We start from the raw sequence: 22,654 nt of genomic DNA, 5'->3' as shown, positions 1-22,654 counted from the left end.
TGTCCCAAGGAAAGTCTCGACATCCATTGTCACTTATTGTAAAGCAAGGCTGGTTGAAGTTGGACTCGTTGGGGTTTTAATAAAGGTCCTTATTGAATTGTCTTTTCATCTGGTTTTTTCATGTGTTAATATTTAAGTTTGACTGGCCAATTCTCATGTAGATATTTGCTTAAGTTTTTTAAATCTAGCAATTTCTGTATACTCAAGTAACTTGACAAAAGAGCATGAGAAAAAATAATAATGTTGCCCTAACTTAATAAAATAAGTTAAACCAACATCTTTTAGTTCTCTCAAGTAATATTTTCCAGTCCACATTACTTGATACAGACAGTTGAGTCAACAAATCGCGAGTTGTATCAATTATGTATTCCATGTAGAGCCAACTTGATTCAGGAAGTTGAGTCAACAGACGGCATGTTGCATCAACTCGTGCTTTGAAGTGTAGGAAACTTGACATTATAAGTTGACTCAAATTAACTCAGTCAAAGCAACAAGATGACTTGACTTATTTAAGTTGGGTCAACTAATCTTTTTTTACAGTGTACATCTGTTATTTTGTTTGAGATGCAGAGCTTTGGAAATGATCCAATCAAAACAGCCGTTTTCTAAGGGCCCATTACCACTCTCCAAGATGATTTTCATTATAAAGCCGTTATTTAAAATTAACCTCAGTGCTAATCCACGTAAAAAAATAAAAAAAGATCAATAATTGTCCTACCATGACTGTAACCAGTTAATTGGAGTTTCGAAACAGACTCACTGAACCTAGTTCATTAAAAACAAAAAATTGGCCGCTGTATTTCTTCAAGTCATTTTATATTACAAGTTATGCAATCAAATCCTAGATGGGCCTTTCACATATTGTGGAGAAAGGCTATTCCAGCCTGGGCCTCATTGTTTCTGAGCTGAAAAGCAGCATTTCTTTCTCTCGATCCCTCTCCCCGGACTGACGGTGGCCATTATGTGTCCTGTGCTGCAGCTTGATGCAGACAAAGCACAGCAAACACCACTAATTGTGGGTGTTGTGTAGCTGCCAGTGTTCGTACGGCCCCTCTCCCTTAACCTTAAGCAAGGTTTCTCTCCCAGCAAACCTAAAAGCATCAAAACCATTCACACTCTGAAGAACATAAAACACATTCACATTTTGTTATCTTTTGTCTTGGACTTGATTTGGTCCCTGTCTCTCATGTGTCCAACACCTGTAGTTACAAACTTTCCGATCACGTTTAATAAAACATAGCGAGCGAGGGAAGACACAGAGACCGTCTTGGTCAGCTAATCCTTCAAAACAAGTGTCCTCCACTCTGCAAAATACCAGCCATGTGGCTCAACAGATGTCTAATGCTAAATAACTAAAAGGCAACACAATTCACCAGACTCCTTTTTTAACATATGAAATTGATTGAGAAAATATGTAGTGGACTCCAGAGACTTAAGGGTTTAGAATCTGATTTGTGTGCCTGTTTATATTTTTATTTATGTGGTATGAACTTGATTTCTGTGCTTCTTTTAAGTCGCGGTGCTGTTATAGGCCAGGGAGTTTGTGGGAGGTTTCTGCACTCATAGATTACATTGATAAATGCACACCTGACATTCGATGACCTAATCCTTTTTATATGTCAGCCTTAGGTTGACCATGTTTTTTTTTATGGAAAATGCTTTGGAATTTACAGGGGTTTTGAATAACAGAGTAGTAAGAAACCAATATCTGAAGTTATATTATGTGGTAGGCCCACTCACTTATATACGATGAAATACATTTTTACTTGATATCTAGTTTAATCAGGTGCAACGTTTAATATAGCCTATAATGTAATATTACAAAGTTCAGACTTAATAGGCTACTAGAACAGTTTGCTTACTATCTGTAGTCTATTTATGCTTCTTCTAAAAACGCCAGTGAAACGTAGGCTACATCCTAAAACTTCACAGCATTGTTTAAAAGCATAACATTTCACAAGAGGAACACACTAGAGACATTTAGTCGACCACATCCTTCACACACACACACACACACACACACACACACACACACACACACACACACACACACACACACACACACACAGCGCGCGTTTGTTATTCTATCATTGTGAGGATTTTCGGTTGACTTGTTGTTTAATGTGTTAAAACTTAGTCAAGTAGACGCCATGTGTAGCCCTACTATTAAAGCCTACCTGGTGCCATCATTCAGCTGATGAAATAGATATTTTGAAGTAAGTTTACGTGTAGGCCTGTCCCTCGTGTATTTTCATTCGCAAAAAAAAAAAAAAAATTTCCAATCTGACGTCTATGCAGAATGTCATAGGCCTACAGGCTACAATTCAAAATATTATCCTTCAGCGCTTGTTTGTAACACATTGATTTTAATTTTATTTATTTCGACTTAATTTATTTCAATTATATTTTTATGATTGTAATAATTTATCAATTTAATTCAAAATAATTAATTCATAAACTCAAGTTTCACCTGTCAACTTGAAATGAACTGGGCCTCTCTTCACCCAGATGCACCTCTGTTAGCCTACTTCTGCCCAAATTTTCTACACAATACACACTTCTCGGAGTTCCCTCTTAAATAAGCGTAAGTTTTGCCGATAATAAATGCTCAGAATCTTCCTTTCGCTGGTTCCATAGCAACGTATAATCTGCTGCTTATGCTCAGGTAACCTGTAATGGTCTTCTACTGGGGTTACCGGCCACATACAGCGAACAGGCTTCTCTCTCTGGGAGTTAAAGGGTTGAATAATTAATGAAGTCTCCTGAGATGTGCAGCGGCCCAAAGCAGCCCCTGTCCATGACATGCATGTTCACTGCACGGCTTAAAATGAAAGGGCCTGCTTCCTCAACGCGCGCACACACACACACACACACACACACACACACACACACACACACACACACACACACACACACACACACACACACACACACACACACACACACACACACACACACACTACCCTATCTTACCCCTTAAGGGGTAAAACCCATCACAGAAAACTTTCTGCATTTTTACATTTTCAAAAAAACATAATCTAGGCTATTTGTGCTGACATTTGGTCCCCACAATGTAATATATGTACGCACACACACACGTACGCACACGTACGCACGCGCGCGCGAACACACGCACACACACACACACACACACACACCCCTCTCTCATGAGAGTGGCTCCGCAGCATAATAGTGACAGCTGATTCTAACTCACATTTCCATAATTAACAAGCTAGCGGCAGGTGAGCCTATCACTGCATGTCTCTCCTGACCCAGAACAAAATGAATAGCTCTTCTTGTATCAAGAAATTATATGCAATTTACTCCTTCTCTGGGACATTATAGGGAATAAGAATAATTTAAAGTACACCCCACCCCCTTTTTGACTATTTTATTAATTATGATGGGGGCTGCTCAGATAATGAACTGATATCTATTTTTACCCGATTAATACATGATGTTCAAAGATAGTCTGTCACATTTATCACGTTTGCCGGAATTATAATTTATCGAACAAAGGAGGATGGTTTTTTTTTTTTTTTTAAATCCTAATTGTATTTTTCCTTCAACTTAAATTTTAAATATATAGGCTATATTACTAAATTAAATTTGACTATAATTTCGTTTTCTTAAAGGTAGAATACAACACACACACACACACACACACACACACACACACACACACACACACACACACACACACACACACACACACACACACACACACACACACACACACACACACACACACACACACACACACACACAAACACAAACATGTACACACATGGCAACATTTTATTTATATACATGCATATATATTTATTTATGTGTGTGTTCTTAAATTACTGTAACTATACTGTTAATATACACACATTAAATCGTTTATTGTTAATATTGCAGCTTATTAAAATATGTTTGTCACCATAAAATGTACCAAAAAACAACTTTATGCAATAAAACCATTATGATGACATATGTTGCCTAATAACAACAAATATTCAGAACAAAGACACAAAATAAACACGACAGGGTAACACACAATAAAATAATGCAAAATAATGCAAAATTATAAAAATGCAACGTCAAAATTTCCCGTAAATTATAGCCTACTTCAAACATAGTATAGGCCTAGCCTAAAAAAAGGACAAAAAATTACAGTAAAATTACGTCTTTTGAAATAGTCTACTTTCACTTTACCTTGTACGATACGTTTTTAATGCAATTCCTTTGGATTCTTTTCCCGTTAAAATTACTAATAATTCTACAGTGTTCTTCCGTTGTTTTATAACAGCTTTAATGGTCCGCATAAATATCATAACCATTTATACAGCCGTTTAGCTATTTGTCTTTTGTAAAACATGCATAAGAAAATGCACGTGTATTTTTTCTATTTTACCTCATTGATTAAGTTCATACCCTGTCATTATATTCTACATTTATGGATAATTATCAGTGTTTCATGGTGCGTTTTGGAGCCGTTATCTCGCGGTGGCCGAGCTCCTGTTCCTCGCTGCTGTTCAGCTCCGGCTGCGGCAGTGAAAATCAGCACACACCGCTGAGAGGCCTGCTGTTACCGAGCACTGAGAAAGAGTGTGTGAGCGTGCAGACCCCGACTGAATGAAAACGGCCGAGAAATAAACGGATTGTGAGTAGAAACACGTTTGTGTTTATGTACAAGTTATTTATGGATATGATGGAAAGATAGGTATATGCAGCCAATATGTGACATTATTGATTAGAGCGATTTACTTCCAGTTAGGACATGTTTCCTGTCCCGTATGCTCCTGTGCTGAGCCCAGAGACAGGGTGACAGGGCAGATTAATGTCACGCAGGGACTTAGACCCCCCTCTCCCACATGCAGAGGTCACTTCCCAATCCGCACCAACCGCCTGCTACTAAACCACTGCGGAGATTCAAATGGTCACTTTTACAGTAGGCCTATACGCATCAAATTATATTTCACGGTTTTTTTTTTTTTTTTTACTCTTTTTGCCTTGCTCTTGAATTAGTTTATTTATGAGTAGTCTAATATTGGTGTTCTTTTAATTAATGTACCTATATAGGCTTTATAAATAATGTAGGCGATACACCGTCAGTTTAACCAATTAGATATAAACAACAGGGGCGAAATCACTTATAGATTTTTTTACTCTATTTGCCTTGCTCTTGAAATATTTTATTTATAAGTAGCCTATTATTGGTTTTCTTTTAATAAATGTATTTAGATTTTATTTTGGCTTTATAAATAATGATTTAGGCGAGACACCGTCAGTTTAACCAATTATAAATAAACAACAGGGGTGAAATCACTTTCATTATAGGTTTTGTTTAATTTGATTACATGTTAAAATACTAGAATCACCATGTATGACACACACACACACAAACGCTGCCATATATGAAGTAGATTTAATTAAACAAATTCTTGCACACACACACACACACACACACACACACACACACACACACACACACACACACACACACACACACACACACACACACACACACACACACACTACATATGAAGTAGATTTAATTACACAATAAATTATGGCAAAAAATGTTAAAAACATCCATGTTTATAGTGTTACTTACAACCCATCGAAATTCTTTGTACTTCACACTAATTTACACAGTTTACAGATAAACAGTAGCTTTCTAAACTTCTTTAGTAGCAGATAAACATGGGAATATTAGGCTACAGTTTATCTAAAGTTACAGAATTATACATATACGTTAAAATACAGAGTAATATTAATGAAGATGTACTTACTATAGGTTTAGGGTTATGATTAGGGTTCGTGTTAGGGTTAGTTGCATGTCATGGATAATTTTATTGTTATTACTATAGTAACTACTGTACATGTAATGTGTTACATTGACACTGTAAAATAAAGTGTTACCGAATAGGCTACTTAAGAGTTTGAGACATATAGCACCAAAAAAAAACACACAAAAAAACAGTGAAACAATATGTCTTACAACATGGTTTAGACACACTTGAAAAATGTCGCCTATTTTTCTGACTGTCTGGCTCTTGTATGAAAACAAATAAGTTGGCATATCTACTGCAGGATTGATTCTAATCAGTTGCTCTAAACTTATTAGCCTGTATTTCTTGGTCCCGTCCATTTAGCGGGTTAGGGGTTTGGGGGTAGGGGGTGGCGTTACTTCGGAAGAAGAATAAGCTTGTCTGCGTATGAAGAAAGATGTGTCTGAGTCCCACCGGGCCACACTGGGACCATTATCCAACAGGAGTGAAACCTGTGGGGGTCCATCGCAGGAGCTGTGGGAGGGAGGATGAGTTTGGGGGAGGCCCAGGACTGTATCCCTGTACCCAGCCCCGCTAATCTCCCTCAATGGCGGGGGAGGACACATACTGTAAGGACAGAGAGGAGGTGGAGAGTGTAAGACGGGGCCCTCGAGCCGGAGGAACAGCTCCAGACTCACAGGATCACGGTGAAACACAATGTGCAGGAGCAATTCAGAATGTCAAATAAAGCCTGGAAGATGGTTTCAGGAAATTATTTATGAATCAAAGAAGTTTTGTGATTTAATACATCTCAATTGTATTTATACTTTTTACCTATAATATTATGGTTTATACTTTTTATAAACACTAAAACAAAATCCAGTAACACATCGGAAAGATTAATTTGAAATAATTTATTAATCAAAATATTTTTCTCCTAAGCATTGTTATTTAATAAAGCAATTGTATATGTACCTCTTTTTTTTACCAATAATATTATGGTTTATATAAAAAAAAAATACTCAAACAAAATGTATAACAACATTTTCCAGTAACACATTGGAAAGATTAATTGAAAATAATAAATCAAAGATTTGATCAAGATGTTTCTCTTCTAAGTTTTGGGATTTAATAAATCTCAATTGTATTCGTTTTTTTTTATCTATATATTATTATTTATACTTTTTATAAACACTGGAACAAAAAGTGTAACCACATTTTTTCAGTAACACTGGGAAAAAAAATTATATACTTTTTTTCCCTGTTTTTTTTCCCTGTTATTTCTTTTCTGTTTACATTTGCCTAATCCAGTGAATGAGTGCTTTGGTTGTTTGTGGTTTGAGATCTTTCTAACTAATTAGAAAATGAATAAACGTAAGTAAATAAGCAAGCAAAAAATATCTTCAGCTAATAATCCAACTAAACAATCAATTAATAATGTTTTATTTAAATACTGAAAATATGTAGCACACATTATTTATTTATTAGTTAGTTATTTAAACACAATATTCAGCCAATTAAGACTAAAAATATTTTTGTTCAGGCACCCAAATGGACAGAAGTGGCCCTTTCTGGGCTGACCAGGAGAGCCAGGGCTGGTGTCCCCATAGGCCTCTGGCAGACTGATGGAAACCGTTGATGTTGGACAGGACGAGTTCAGCTGGAAACAAGGGGGATGGGACTGAAGAGGGGGAGTGTCCAAACTCACAATAATGAATAAACCCAGAGGAAGAGGAGGAGGGGTGCAGAAGTGAAGAAAGATAGAGCATATGCAACAAGCAAGAGAGAAAGACAGAGAAAGAAAGTCAGAGAGAAAGCAAGCGGTGGAGAAAAATAGAGAGTAAGTGAGAAAGAAAGCAAGAGGAGGGGGGCGGCAGCAGCGGTGTGTTTAAACAGCCTGGACATGATTGACAGGTCTGATAAGGCAGGAGAGAGAAGAGTGTGTGCGAGAGAGGCTGGAGGTGTGTGTGTGTGTGTGTATGCGCACATGGGATGGGGGGGGGGGGCTGTATCAGTCTCCGAATCTGACTGGGAGAGGAAAGTGAGCTATTAATTACTAAAGCAGAAGCAGATGTAACAGAATGGTGCCTGAACAGCTGGAAATCATCAGCATGAACGAAACAGGGAGGAGAAAGAAAGGTGGTAGAAAGAAAGAAAGAAAGAAAGAAAGAAAGGAAGGAAGAAGTGAACAGTGGATTAGATGCTGAGAGTGGGCAGGATCTCAGCTGATGGGTTTGATTTAATAGTAGTAATACAAGCATGTGGCTTCAGTGGTTCAGAATCATCTGGAAGGATGTTTGATTGGGCCTTTAATCCTATTCAGCTTTTTCTTTTGATAAAGAACCAAATAGAAAAATGTCAATACATAGAAAAAAAAAATGTTACATAGAAAAAAAGGATAGCATGAGATCACCCAACAATAATAATTAATAATAATACAATTATTATTACTATTATTATTATAAATTGCAATTGTATTTATACTTTGTACTGTTTTTTGTCTGAGTTCTTGTATGAGTTATTTTGCTGTTTTTTGTTTGGGATCCCTGTAAATCAAATAAATATCAAACTAACTAGAACATTAATAAACGTAAATAATTTAAACATGTCTGCTAATAATTCCACTAAATAATGAATTCATGTTTTATTTTAAACACTACACTAAACAGGCTGAATATGTATATATGATTAGGAATGAATTATGAATTTATATATATATATTTTTTTTCTAATTTATCCCTAAGGTTAATTATATATATAATAATTAGTTCTGTCAAATCGATTAACATGTAATAAATATTTGTTTATATAATATATGTGTGTGTGTGTGTGTGTACACACCGTGTATATGTGTGTTTGTGTATGTATATATACACATACACACACACACACACACATATATACATATATATATAAAATATAATCACACATATAATATAAACAAAAACTTTAATGTTTGGTACGATTAATCACGATTAATCAATTTGACAGCACTAATATTTATTTAATAATAAATATAATTATTTAAAAGAATTTATAGGAAACCATTAAATAACAAACATTTCAGCACCGATTAGCACAAAAATTTGAATAAAAGAGACTGAAGCAAAGATTCCCGTTTACAAAAGTCTGCTCCAGTAATTCACCTCAGATATTCGTCTCATATGAGCAATGATCTTAAACGTGAACGTCTGCCTTTCCCACATTTTTAAAGACAGGCCGTCTTTAATGGCACAATTAATTAACATTTTCATTGTGGTCGAATAATATTCTTAAATTTCAATTTGACATGGTCATTGAGGGTTACAGTTCTGGCGAGAATGAGAAAGAAAAGGACCATAAATCAGTCACCTCCCCTCCAGCTCTGTCAGTTAGCAGCTTTTGTTACCTACCTGTAAGCTGAATCCATTCCTTCCAGGCAGCAGGGGTGAAAATGAATCGTCCCTAAGGATCTTTAGTGGGATTTTTCTATCTGAATCTCCCCCTCCAGTGCACCTGGTGGAGAGGGAGTGAGTGACACAAGGCTTTAGCAGCTCTATGCCCTCGTCCTCCTATTACTCCATCTGCTCTCTGAGCGGGCATTCACACAAAGACATCACTAACTGGGTGGAAAAGGACTACATATTTGATTTATCACTGCCGTGCAAATGGAATAGAAATATTATTGAACAACTCTAAGTCACATTTCGCTAATAAAAGGGTTCCTTATTTAATCATGGGAAAAAACGGCGGCGCCCCACAAAATGTGACGTTTTACAAATTTCCAAGAATGCTTTCATCCGATTAAAATAAAGCGAAGATTTTTTAGATGCGTAAATGCTGTCACTGGCCCCATTGTGTGCGTGCCGCTTTGAGCGTATCAGGCTGGGGCGGAGGGGTCAGGGGTCAGTGGGTGGTCAGTAGTGTGGACAGCTTGATGAAGCTGAGGGGAGAGAGGGGCCTGCTGTTCCCACAGCAGGAGCGCTCGGAGCTGGGCAGGGACAGTGGGCAGGTCCCTGGGGGTCATGCTGAGAAATGGGTTCCACACACCAAATAGCAAACTCAGGCACAGACTGCAGAAATATGGGGGTTCTTGAGTGTAGTTATATAGTTAATGGTGCCTATTCCCCGGTTTCACAGACAAGGCTTAAACCTAGTCCGTCTAAAATGCATGTTTGAGCTGTTTTAAATGAACGCAACTTGCACTGGCATATCTTAAAATGTCACTGCCATTGTTTTGTCTGAAGATTCACACCAGTAATGCGTTTTTCTAAGGCATGTTTATAAAAGCTACTTAAATGTCCTAATTAAATCAAGGCCTAATCCTGGTGTAATCTAAGCCCTGTCTGTGAAACCAGGCCTGTTTTCCTGATCATGCATTGGTGGAAGAAATAATGCATCTGGCTGATGCATTGACATTGATAAATCTCAATGCAACAATCTAGTGTGGCAACTACATTGAGGCTGTGCGATAGTTAAGGGTGTTAAAGGGATAGTTCACCCAAAAATGAAAAATCTATCATTTACTCTCTTATGTTGCCCCAAACTTTTTACCTCCTGCTGAACACGACTTCCATTGTATGGATAAAAATACAGTGGAAGTCAATAGGAACCAAAATAGTTTTATCAACATTCTTCATCAGAAAGAAAGAATTACACACAGGTCTGAATCATCATGAGGGGGAGTAAATGACAAATTTCCTTTTTTGGGTGGAATAGCCCTTAAAATTACGTAAATATATTAGAATTAGAATCTAAAAGCCCTTAATATAATTCCTTCTCATTTTAACTGGAGCCAATTTAACCGGAGAACTCTGTAATTGGAATACTTGTTATGATCCTGAATTACAAATGAGACATTCTTTTAATGAAAAGTAGTTCGCCAGTCTCTATTCTAGCACAATTTGGATTTAAATGCATACGGAAATTCAGTAGAAAACTAATCTGATCTGTATAACCGTATAACAACAGACGATATAACTAATTTGTTATAACAACATATTTACATTACTTTTTTTTTGAAGTTATACAAGATTCAACTCATTTAAGTCAGTTTAATGTAATTTAAGTTGAAATTAATTAAATAGCAAAGTTGGTTGTACTTAAAAATCTAAGGCAGTAAATTAGTGTAAGTAAAAAAAGGCACTGCAAGATGCAATAATTGTTATAAACCAATTTTAATTTATCACTGAAAAAAGCGCAACACTACAATCTCAGTGTTCAGAATTTCTTAATATGAAGCAGGACTCGTGTGGTTTCACTTTCGATGTTTTAAATACAAACTTTAGAGATTTTGCATAATTTCTGTACAGATACATGAGAACGTGGACATACCACATCTATAACGTATAAAACCACATCAATAAAACGGTGCAAAAAAAAAAGTCCCTGCACATACAAAAATAAATTAATACACTTTATTCAGTCACCAGTCTTGTGTAAAGCCTGTTGAAAAAGTTCTGAACACACCGACAGTGCTTTAAAACAGTCCTTCACACCACTAAGTGAATCACAAATATGTATTTACAACAGAAAAGAGGTAAAGGTGTGCTAAACTAAATCTTATTTATTCTGACAGCTTATTCTTAATCAATATGTATCTGTTGATTTACATAGCAACAAAAGGAAAAGGGGAAAAACAGGCGTATTTACAAGACCACAAAATTATCAAGTAGGCTTTTTTCTTTTCTTATAACTTCAAACACCAGACATGTTCATCAAAATGTTTACAAGACTCAAAAGAGCTGAGAATTTTGTACAGTAGTATAAAAACATTTTGTGAGTTGAGCGTTAAAATATTACCTTGCGCCCAACATGCAACAAATGCAAATAAATAAAAAAGAACAATAGAAAGGTGGCTTCAAAAACGATCAATGCAACACAAACATTCGAAATCAGTTTTTTTCATTCTTCAGTGTAATCACTGTACAGGCAGAGATCTGTGACTCTCTGAACTGGTATTGCCTGAGTGACGCCGATTGGTATTAATTAATTTCACAACAATGGATCGACTGGAAAAGGGGGAGGGGGGAAGAGACTGGCAGCGTCTCCAGCACGCGGCCCCTCGCTGAGAGCTTGGAGATGGGGCCAGGCACTTGGGTTCAGGGCCTGGTCTATGTGTCCTGGCTTGAGAGGTAGTTGCTCTTCAAAGAGTGCAGCAGGGTCAGTGAGACAAATTTGTGGACCTTTGGGACGACGCCTCCTCACAGGAGTAGCTCAAGATCGGGATGCAGAGAAGGCCTTCATGGTGCACAAATGTCAGCTTTGAAACATTTGATGCCTTTAAAAGCACAGACGGACAACTATGACAGCACTTTAATTAAGATTATCATGAGACGTTTCTTGTTAAAGGGGTACAGAGAGGTAACAGCGGTGAGCAGATACTGTTCCAGAAGCGCCACCATCCGAGACCTCCGTCTACACTTTCCGCCCCCAGAGACTCGCACCAGCGTGTCATTTTCAGCACACTGGCAGAGTGAGAAAGACTATGTGCACATATGTGTGTGAGCCTGTCATTTGGCCCCCATGGGACCCAGTAAGTTTACAGCAAGTGATTTACTCAAACTCAGTGCAGCATGTTGTTTGCCAGATGGGCATCAAACTGGCAAGTGTGTGTGTGTGTTTTCAAATCAAGGCTGGTGCTGGTGAGGCTTTCGTGCGGTGGGTGAACGTTCTGGTCTTGCTGCTCTGCTCAGTTTGCCAGCCTCTTGGGGTGGACAGATGAGAGGGATCCAGAAGGCAGAACTCCTCCAACATGATGTTTTTTTTGTTTGTTTTTTTTTCATCAGGTCTTCTCCTGTCCTGTCACAGACACAGCCTTCTCCCCCAGTCTCTGAATAAAACACAAGCACACACTTTCAATAATCACAGCATTGTCAAAGTGCTACTTAAAATCTATACATTATATTGAATATTTCAAAATGAATCATGTGTCAATACTTTTGTCTGTTTGATAGTTGCAGTACTAGCTCCAGTTTTAGGAGTGTTGTTGTCGTTGTGCATGGTGAGGAAGGGGTTTGTGGAGATGGCTGGCTGCATGCCGGGCAGGAGGCTGTTGATTGGCAGCTGTATGTCATTCTGCTGCTGCTGTTGCTGCTGCTTATGTTGTTGCATTAACTGATAGAGCAGAACCTGCTGCTGTTCCTAAACAGACAGAGTATGATGAGATGTCTAGACAAATATGGCACACCCACAAACTGCCCACGGACCGTCTGATGCATATTGCACAGAAAAGTGGCAAGAGTTCCCTCAAAATTGCAATTCCAAGTTGTTTTTACAAGCAGCCAGGATGCTAAAATAAACACTTCTGAGGAAGACCCATTATGGATGCTCATAATTAACCGGTTAACCGACATAGTACAAACATGTATATTCCAATTTTCTTGGAATTATGCATGATTTCGGATTCATCTGCCCATAAACATTACATTACAAAATTACAGTATCATCTTGCCTAATAAGATTGATCATGGCCATTATAAGCTGCAATGTGGGCTATCCTGATGTTGAAAGTCACATGAAGAATTGTGAAGGCTCAAATGGTCTATATATTCTGTGGAGGTGTGTTGGAGAGTGTGTAGCTGCTCCGCTTACCGGTGTGACCTGCTGGGAGTTGAAAATCTGCTGCAATTGGTGCTGATGGAGGAGGATCTGCCTGTGCTGTTCGGGGAAAAGCCTTTCCGCACTGCAAACACAAGTGCACAAGCCCCCATAAGAAAACTAAATATGTAACATTTCAAAAACATCTTGGCCATGGCCAGACAAAAATATTAAATATAAATTAAAATGCAATGCTTTCTGTATGCTAAAGTAGGAACACTAATGATAACTAATGGATAGGAGGGCTGTTTAAGAAGACAACTTTAAGCTTTAAGAAGCTGTTCAATCTGAACTACATGACAAGTTTGTTTCAGAGGCAGACGTACAGGCGCAAAAAACACAAAGGTGTAAGAACTAAATGAAAAAAGTGTGGGGAAAAAAGGGCAAAGCATGTCAAATCCTAACCTGGTTTTTGCAGTGGTCATGCTGCAGCATTCCAAAAAGAGCAAGCAAAAGAGAGATCGGGAAGCAGAAAAGATATGAAATTAAGCAAATATTAATGCATCACAGTGCCAAGCTCTATGGACGAATCTCATCACAATTCACCCAAAATAAAAATAAAACAATAAACAAAAGGTTTATTTATATTTAAAAATAAAATGTGTATATATATATATATTTTTTTTAAAGTATTTTTATACGCTACCCTTCAAAATATTGGGGTCAGAAAGTTTTATTTAAAAGTAATTCATATTTTAGTCAAAAAGGTGCATTAAATTGATCAAGTGAAATTTATATGCTATTCTTTTTAACTTCGTATTTAAGAAAAATGTATATATAAAAATCCACAAAAATATTAAGCAGCACAACTGTTTTCAACAAAATAATAATTATAAATGCTTCTTGAGCATCAAATCAGCACATTAGAATGAAATGACTTCTGAAGGATCATGTGACACTGAAGTCAGGAGTAATGGCTACTGAAAATTCAGCTTTACCATTTATTTTTATTAATCTAATAATTCCATGAGATTCGCACACACATCCACATCTTCATCAGCATCATCTGCCATTTCATCGCTAATCCAGACCATGTGATCACGAGTGCCAGTTTGTACCTGTTACTGAGGCTGTTGGACATGGGCAGGGATGTGCTGGTAGCTGTTGAGGGATGGGGCAGGGGGCTGTTGTTCTGGAGCACTCGGTTTATGGCGCCCACGATGCCACCCATGGCTAGGTGGTTCCCTTGCAGAGTACTGCAAACACAAGTGCACAAGCCCCCATAAGAAAACTAAACATGTAACATTTCAAATACATCTTGGCCATGGCCAGACAAAAGAATTAAATATAAAATTAAAATGCAATGCTTTCTGTATGCTAAAGTAAGAACACTAATGATAACTAATGGATAGGAGGGCTGTTTAAGAAGACAACATCAGCTGTTCAATCTGAACTACATGACAAGTTTGTTTCAGAGGCAGACGTACAGGCGCAAAAACACAAAGGTGTAAGAAATAAATGAAAAAAGTGTGGGGAAAAAAGGGCAAAGCATGTCAATCCTAACCTGGTTTTTGCAGTGGTCATGCTGCAGCATTCCAAAAAGAGCAAGCAAAAGAGAGATCGGGAAGCAGAAAAGATATGAAATTAAGCAAATATTAATGCATCACAGTGCCAAGCTCTATGGACGAATCTCATGAATATGTCCGTCACAATTCACCCAAAATAAAAATAAAACAATAAACAAAAGGTTTATTTGAATTAAAAATAAAATGTATATATATATATATATATATATATATATATATATATATATATATTTAAATGAATATATATATTTTTTTAAAGTATTTTTATATAGTATATTAATACACTATCATTCAAATGATTGGGGTCAGAAAGTTTTATTTAAAAGTAATTAATATTTGTTTAGTCAAAAAGGTGCATTAAATTGATCAAGTGACATTTATATGCTGTTCTTCGCTAATCCAGACTATGTTATCATGACCCTGAAATACGGATCCTCAACCAAGGCCTCCCACTTTAAAGTAAATCCCAAATGAATCAGGTTTACTACTTAAAGGCTAATTAGACGAGTGCCAGTTTGTACCTGTTACTGAGGCTGTTGGACATGGGCAGGGATGTGCTGGTAGCTGTTGAGGGATGGGGCAGGGGGCTGTTGTTCTGGAGCACTCGGTTTATGGCGCCCACGATGCCACCCATGGCCAGGGGGTTCCCTTGCAGAGCGCCCATCAGGCCATTCACCCCGGCTATGGCAGGCAGGGACGAGTTGGCATTGCCAGGCTGGGCGGCCACCCCGGCCATGCCGACTCCGTTTACCTGCTGCTGGGGGGGACTGTGGGCCGCAGAAGGAGGGGTGGAAAGAGAGGACGAGCTACTTCCACTACTATGGCCACCAGACAGGGGATCCTGAAAGGAAAAGAAAGAATAGAGAAAGCACAAGAGTGAGAGAGAGAGAGAGAGAGAGAGAGAGAGCGAGCGAGAGGGAGAAAAGAGAGGTCAACGTGAGAGAGGCACCTCCTGTACCTGGCCAACCAAAGAGATGCATCATCATACAAATAACATTTTAAATTACAGGCAGCTGCAAATCACTCAAACATCACACAGCCACCAATTATCAGAAAAATCTGACCTTACGATGCAACTACGTACTACACCATCACATCACTGAAACACTCGACTAGGGGTGGGCGATATGACCAAAATCCTATTTTACGTTAAGAGAAATTTTATTTCATGAAAACCTGTGTATATGTGTGTGTGTGTGTGTGTATATATATCACAATTGAAATTTCTATATTTTATTTTAAGTAATTAAAAATAAGAACAAAAAAGCAAAAGGACAAACACAAATTAAGTTTTCAGGTACAGTAGGTTTATTTATCGAATAGTAAGTACTAGGGTAGCCAAAAGTACTGGTACTTGGGAACAAAGTCGAAATTTCAAAAACGTAACGGAACTAGTCCTTCTGCAGTACCGGTAGTATTGAGAAACAGGTCAATTCACTACCCGCTGATAAGCTCTGCTTTCAAATGCTCCAGTCTGTATTTTTGTGAGAGCTCTGTGAAGAGCATCCAATGTTTCTTTCAGCGTTTATTTTTGCAGCATTGAGCCGTTGTAGCCAATCACAGACATGCTTGTTGAACACATGAACGCAATAGCCCATCAGAGGCGTTTAAATTAGTCAATTTCTCTAAAGGAGTTTGTTCAGCATGAGCTCTGCATGCTTGCGAATCATTTCGTTATAGCCAACAAAGTATAACGACGATGTAAATAAGAGATTCATTCATTCTGTGAGAATGCACTGGAGCTAAACTGAAGTGATATCAGCTTCATTGATTAAAAAGGGAACGCTCTTTGATCGCTTTCTGATAAAACCCATTCATAATTTAAATTAAAAGTGTTACTTTTCATGCTGTTAAGTACACACTGCAAAGTTTAGAGAATGACAACAGTTTTAAAATGAGGGATTGAATCTGAAACTGTGATGTTTGACAACAGGCAGGGCAATATATATATATCTGATATATATCGAAACAGATCCGTGCATTAAGTCTTAAAGTGTAGTTGCAATAGAACTGCCACTCGTTCTGTTACCTGTGATGTGTTTCTATGTTTTTCATTTTATTACTAACTTTTCATTAGATTTGTTAAGGGAAGTTTAACTGAATGACATTTGAAGGTTGCAAGCTATTTTTTAAAATGGATTTACTCATAACAATTAGTAGTATTAAAAATGAACTAATTTCATTTATTTAATATATTTAATTTTTAAATAAAAATTAATTTTTTTGTTAAATAAAAATTTTTTATGAAAACAATAGTCACAAAAGTTCTCTCTATGATACTGAAATTAGTACCAAGAACCGTGAAATATGGCCGGAATGTGGTACTGAGTAAATTATATAAATGTAAAAATAAAACACTGCATAGGCTTCACTGTATGTATAAACAAACTATAAATTGATTCTTATTAAAGCTACACAAGTTATTTAGTCAAGAGCAGCGAGTGATTTTCTCCCTCTTTTGTTGTTTCATTAACATTAAGACAGACAGTAGCAGGTATATTAGGCTGCTGTAACTTTGAGACCTCATGCACGGACCTATCATACTGACACACATTTTTCACTTAAGACATAATTCACTCTTTTTATGTGAATACTCCCCACAATGGGTCTTTTTTTGACATAATTGTGTATTTCACCTTTCACATGCAATAAGTCGCGAAAGAGAACTGATTTGGGGATCACATGCTGTCTGAGAGGTGGATTTCCTTGTGAGCACTTCGGGTCTGTGTCAGACAGCACGAGTACAGCATTGAGTTATTTTTTGAGTTATCATTGGCTTATTAACATCATGCACATCCTGCTCCTTATTTTCTTATTCATGCATGTTTCTTTAGCACCCTAACATGTCAATAACTAAGTAGTACTGTGCTACGCAGATGTATTTAGATACTGTGACATAAGCAATATAGCAAAATCTCTAACGATAGACACTTTACATCGTCGCCACAATATGTATCGTCATACCGCCCAGCCCTACACTCAACTATGTACATATATACATAATATAACACTTGACTCAACTAAAGAGGTGCTCAGTCCCAGCAGATGGCATCTGCAGAGCAGGGGTAGAGGAAGTTACCTGAGTGGGCAAGGGTTGAGAGGACTCTGTTAAAACACTGCTGCCTAGCTGAATGCTCTTGCTGTGCAGCATGTCTGGAGGAGAGAGAGATTGTGCAACTTGACATGAATGCGGAGACCAGATTAGCTAGAGTTGAGCTGGGAGAGGAGGCTCCGTGAGCAGAACAGAGGGGAGGAAGGGGGTCGGACGGGTGAGAGGTGGTCTCGTATGTGTGTATGTGTGATTATGTGCATCGGGAGGAGGGGGTGTTTGGGGTGGGATTGGACTGTGACTGTCCAGATGGAGTTTGTGAAAACTGTACGGGTAGACAAGAGGCAGAAGGTAGCGGAGACTGCTCACCTGGGTGAGTGTTGCTGGGGTACAGAGGAGATGAGGCAGTGGTGGCCGTGGTGCTCGCGGGGGTGAAAGGCACAGAGAGCTGAGCGCTCAAGAGCTGTAGTCGTTCCTTCTTCATGGTGAGAGTTCGGATTTGTTCCTCCAGGCGCCTGTTTTCCACCTGCAGCTGGTGCAGGGACTTTAGCATTCCCAGAACTGGACAAAAAAAACCCCACACACATATAAAACATACCCATCAAATAATCTTAAAGCATCTTTATAGAGCTGTTTTATAGCAGTTCCAGTTTGTCTTATATTTGAAGTTTGCATCGATTGTTTTTTTTCTGTTCATTACAGTTAAGAAGTTTTAAACAATCTGTAATGTATGAAGTGATATAAAAATTAAGCGGACTTGACAAGACTTGACGGCAAAAATAAAAGTGGTTACAATACAAACCACTGACATAAAGTCTTTCAGAAGCAGCGAACCCGATACCACAAGCACGAAAACTACATCGGCACAAGTGCGGTTCAAGACCTCCAGAAGGAGCTACAACGACAGACTTCCGCTCTTTCCCGCACGCTCGTGGAGGATCACACAGCACTGATCAGGGGGCGGCAACCTCGAGCCAAATGCAAACCAGATGCAATGTCAGCGAAACCGCAGAACTGTTCCCATATCAGCGGCAAACAGAAACACAACCGTCCTAGCGCTTCCTGTGCAGGCATCTCCATGCGTTTGTCAGACTTCCCCCACGTCGTCAGAGGAGCCTCTATCATAACAGAAACAGCTGCTGCTCATTCACACAATCCTGACACTACAAACCGACCTGCCGCTACTGAGAAATTCACTACTACCTCCTCGCAAAACTTACTTAGACAATCATGAAACTACAAAAGCTATAAAGACAAAACAGACAGGTAATGAAGCTCATAATTACGGTGGCATTAACCAATAAATTAATTACTTACATTATGGGGGGGGGTTTAATTACAAGCTTCAAACAGGTATATTATTTGACTGACATGCAGTAAAATACCATTTATGACTTAAGTAATTACTCTTGCTTTAAATAAAATATTGAGTGAAAGAAATAGACCCAAGTTTATCAGTATGCACCCTGAGATTAAAAGGGTTGAATACTGAATATAACAGCAACAATTTTTATGAGATAGGCCAACTTTCAATGGCCATAAATAATAAAGGCTTTTCTTGTACTAATAAGAAATTTATTTAAAATGCCTTTTGATATCTACTGTAAACCCTCTCAGCTAGACTTTGAAAATATTACATTTCCATAAATCATTGATTACATGCAAAAGCTAGTGTGCAGTAAGTGGGCTTCCAGGATGTTGCGGTTGCTATATGGTTACTAAGCTGTTCTGAGTGAGTTTTAGCATGTTGCTATGCAGTTGTTAAGGTGTTTCTGGGTGGTGGTTTACTACCAAGGTCAAAAGAGTCAACCCGGAAGTCTCTATACATTCTGTCCCTAATAATGGCTCTGCTTTTTGTTATCTGCCAGTTGAAAATCCAAAGTTGTATCACTTAAAAAAAATAGCACTTGCCTTCTCAACAAACCACATAATTTAAGGAACTATTCAGGTCTCTGAGGGATGAGTTATGTAAAGTTTAATACTCAAGCTGGTTTAACTGGATCCTATGGCTAAACAACATCTGCAGCAAGACCAACACAGTGACATAAAGACAAGGCCAAATAACACTGTGCTTGAGTGTTGAGGTTTAGTATAGTACAAGGAAGCAACATACATCATTATAAAAGTGTAAAAAAGCCTCTCACCATCTCCTTGTGGGCCCTGTTGTAGGAGGAACTGCTGTCCTTCGTTCCATTGCCGTTCCAGCAGCTGGTCAATGCTGGTGGCCACAGGGGGCAGCGCATCCGAACCAGAGCCGAGTCCTGGAACCAATGGTCCTGACGAGTCATACCGGATATGAAGCCCACTTAACGGAGACCTAAAATCATATATAAGACAACAAGTTTATCAAACAGCTAAATTTTTGTCATTTTGAATTTAAAATGTAAATTCATGTCAGCGCAGGTAAGCTAAGCATCACAGTGGGCTGGGCAATATGGCCAAAAATATTAACAAAATATATTTTTTACATATCATACGTAATGATATTTTAATTACAAAATTAAATTTAGCATTAATGGGGAAGGAAACGCTTTCCACATATTTGTTAGACTTTGAGAATGAATCATGTTAACTTGTTTGTTCACAATTAAACTCCACAGAGTTTAATTTAGGGCCTTTTAATTTAGGGCCCCATGAAATCCATTTTACTTTCCCCTAATTTCTCTGTTTTCCATTTTATTTTATTTTTTGGGGACTCTGTTTTTTATGATTTAATACATATTTATATAAACTTTAACAATTTAATCAAGCTTTTAAAATGTAATCAATTGAAAATGTAACAATTCATTTACAACAAAATATTGGATTTTTATTTTTTGTCAAATACAGAACTGTAAAAAATAAAAACATTTGGTTGTATGATATTCCTTAGAAATTAGAAGTACATTTTAGTATACAGTAGCAAGAAATGTGTCAATTTCTTAAAGTAGAACTAAACCTTTCTTTAGGCGGTTTGTCGTGAGGATCTTTCAGTTTTAGTTTCAGATTCAGTGTGCATTTGACAGTGGTTTTTCTCAAATGAAATGGTGAAAAGCTTGTGCAGTGACTCAAAGCAGCTCTGGAGATGAAGTTCATGTGTTCATGTCGTGTTCATGTCGAAAACAGTCAGTGTCACGTGTGTGAGTTTGTGTATCAGATGAAACAACGCCGTTCATTCACACAAAGACCCATAAATCAATTATTAGCAACAAACATGCACTGACTGGCTGTTGTCACATTTATTTCTTCCATGTGATTTGGACATTTTAATGGATTAATTTAACAGCCTGAGCTTATCATAGTTATTGATGTAAATTTCATTGCCATCTCGACATTATATTGTTTATCGCCCTAAGTGGTAGAATTCCAATTGTAAATATATTAATAGTTTTTGTTTACAAACAGATACTAGACCACTGCTGTATTAAAAACACAGCTGAACTCCTAGTCTGGCATCATGCCTTCAGAGGCAGACGCACTGCTCTGTAAAGCCAAACAGAGTTCAAAGCTCGTGCAAGTGAGAGAAAGCCTGGGCCTGCGTCTCTGACACCATAAATCTCAGTACGCTCTTGTTTGGACATATAGCGATCTGTGTTATTATGAATGCATCCAGCTCTGGGCTCTACATCAGGGCTCTCTGGCGAACATGAATCTATCTCTGGGGTAATTACAACTGGGCTGAGATCCGCACCACAATGCAATAAATCTCCAGCACAGGACTGTGAATCCATATCATCCTGCATGGCTGCTCCGGTGCAGATCACAGAAAAAGCAGATACAGATTTTTTCAGTTAATCTGAAAACAGTGCAGTATGCTTCTGAATGAGATTCGTGGACATGTGGGATATATTTAAGGCCCATTCACAAAAAAGAACAAGATGCAGCACTTTGGAAAGCAAAAGTGTTGTGTGAGAACGCCCCCTTATACTTTAAATACTGAAATTGCTGACAGGCAAAACAGTTTACACACAAAATGCAAGCTAAGATTTTACACTGATATTGAGCTAAATGTATTTCACAAAAAAAGATAAAACTAATCTGAAAAATGTCGATTACAGCATTTGAAAATAATATATTGTTTATATTCATATCCATATCCATACATGAAATATACTGAAGCAGCAATTAAAGTACAAAAAAAACACACTAAATAACCCACTGCTTAAATAACAAAAGCAATCTAAATGAAACTTGACATACCTTGTCAACCAAAAATATTACATCCTGGAGGCAATTTTGTGCAGTATGTTCACTTGCATATTAATCCATTTTATATCCTCAGTCACAGGGCAAAAAAATGCTATATCTTGGGTTACAGAAAATGAACAATGTTTCTTTCTGCGTTCGGAGACATCACCGCCACATCATACTCTGAAGCCGCTTTAACTGCGATAAGGGCAACAGCTGAGTGTTCAAAATGCCTGCTGTTCGGAAGGTGAGCGCGCAAGGGAGGAAGCGGAGTGAGTGAATGAGTGTGTTCTGGGGGGAAGGGAGGGCGAGCAAAATCTTGGAGCCTGGAGGAGGGGGAAGTCTAGCTCAGGAATGTAAATAGGACTTACCGAGGGGAGAGGCTTGTCTTTGGTGAGTTTCCTCTTCTGGAGAAGCCGAGAGCTCCGTCTCCTAGCTCCTGATCTGAAAGGTAAACAGAGAGCAGTCGATAAGGAGCCGGAGTGCAGATGTGGGCACAAGAGAAGCCTGGGAAATGCAGGAACGTCAGGCTCGATCCAAAGTGAGCCTGGTAGACATCAGATCTCCCTCGCAGA

At 38.1% G+C, this 22,654-nt stretch overlaps 1 protein-coding gene across 5 annotated transcripts in view; it reads right to left on the bottom strand.

Moving 5' to 3' along the window:
* Positions 1-10,899: 10,899 nt before the first annotated feature.
* Positions 10,900-22,654, bottom strand: part of mllt10 (MLLT10 histone lysine methyltransferase DOT1L cofactor) — a 53,039-nt gene continuing 41,284 nt past the window's right edge. For 2 of the 5 annotated variants that reach the window (XM_077244521.1, XM_077244523.1), the window contains 9 exons: positions 22,451-22,523; positions 20,057-20,229; positions 18,282-18,473; positions 17,943-18,016; positions 15,385-15,704; positions 14,396-14,533; positions 13,332-13,422; positions 12,678-12,881; positions 10,900-12,570 (listed from right to left, as the gene is read on the bottom strand). In XM_077244521.1, coding sequence (XP_077100636.1) covers positions 12,523-12,570; positions 12,678-12,881; positions 13,332-13,422; positions 14,396-14,533; positions 15,385-15,704; positions 17,943-18,016; positions 18,282-18,473; positions 20,057-20,229; positions 22,451-22,523 — 1,313 coding nt within the window. In that variant the 3' untranslated portion in view covers positions 10,900-12,522. Of the gene's footprint in view, positions 12,571-12,677; positions 12,882-13,331; positions 13,423-13,742; positions 13,764-14,395; positions 14,534-14,841; positions 14,867-15,384; positions 15,705-17,763; positions 18,017-18,281; positions 18,474-20,056; positions 20,230-22,450; positions 22,524-22,654 lie in introns of those variants that run through there. The other 3 variants (XM_077244520.1, XM_077244522.1, XM_077244524.1) reach the window with 3 other exon arrangements.

The sequence above is a fragment of the Siphateles boraxobius genome, unplaced genomic scaffold (assembly GCF_051911475.1).
Source record: "Siphateles boraxobius isolate OS27281-9 unplaced genomic scaffold, OSU_SipBor_1 26, whole genome shotgun sequence".
NCBI classification, from domain to species: Eukaryota; Metazoa; Chordata; class Actinopteri; order Cypriniformes; family Leuciscidae; genus Siphateles; species Siphateles boraxobius.
Note: the sequence above shows the minus strand (reverse complement) of the source record. Positions and strands in the feature narration are given on the sequence as shown.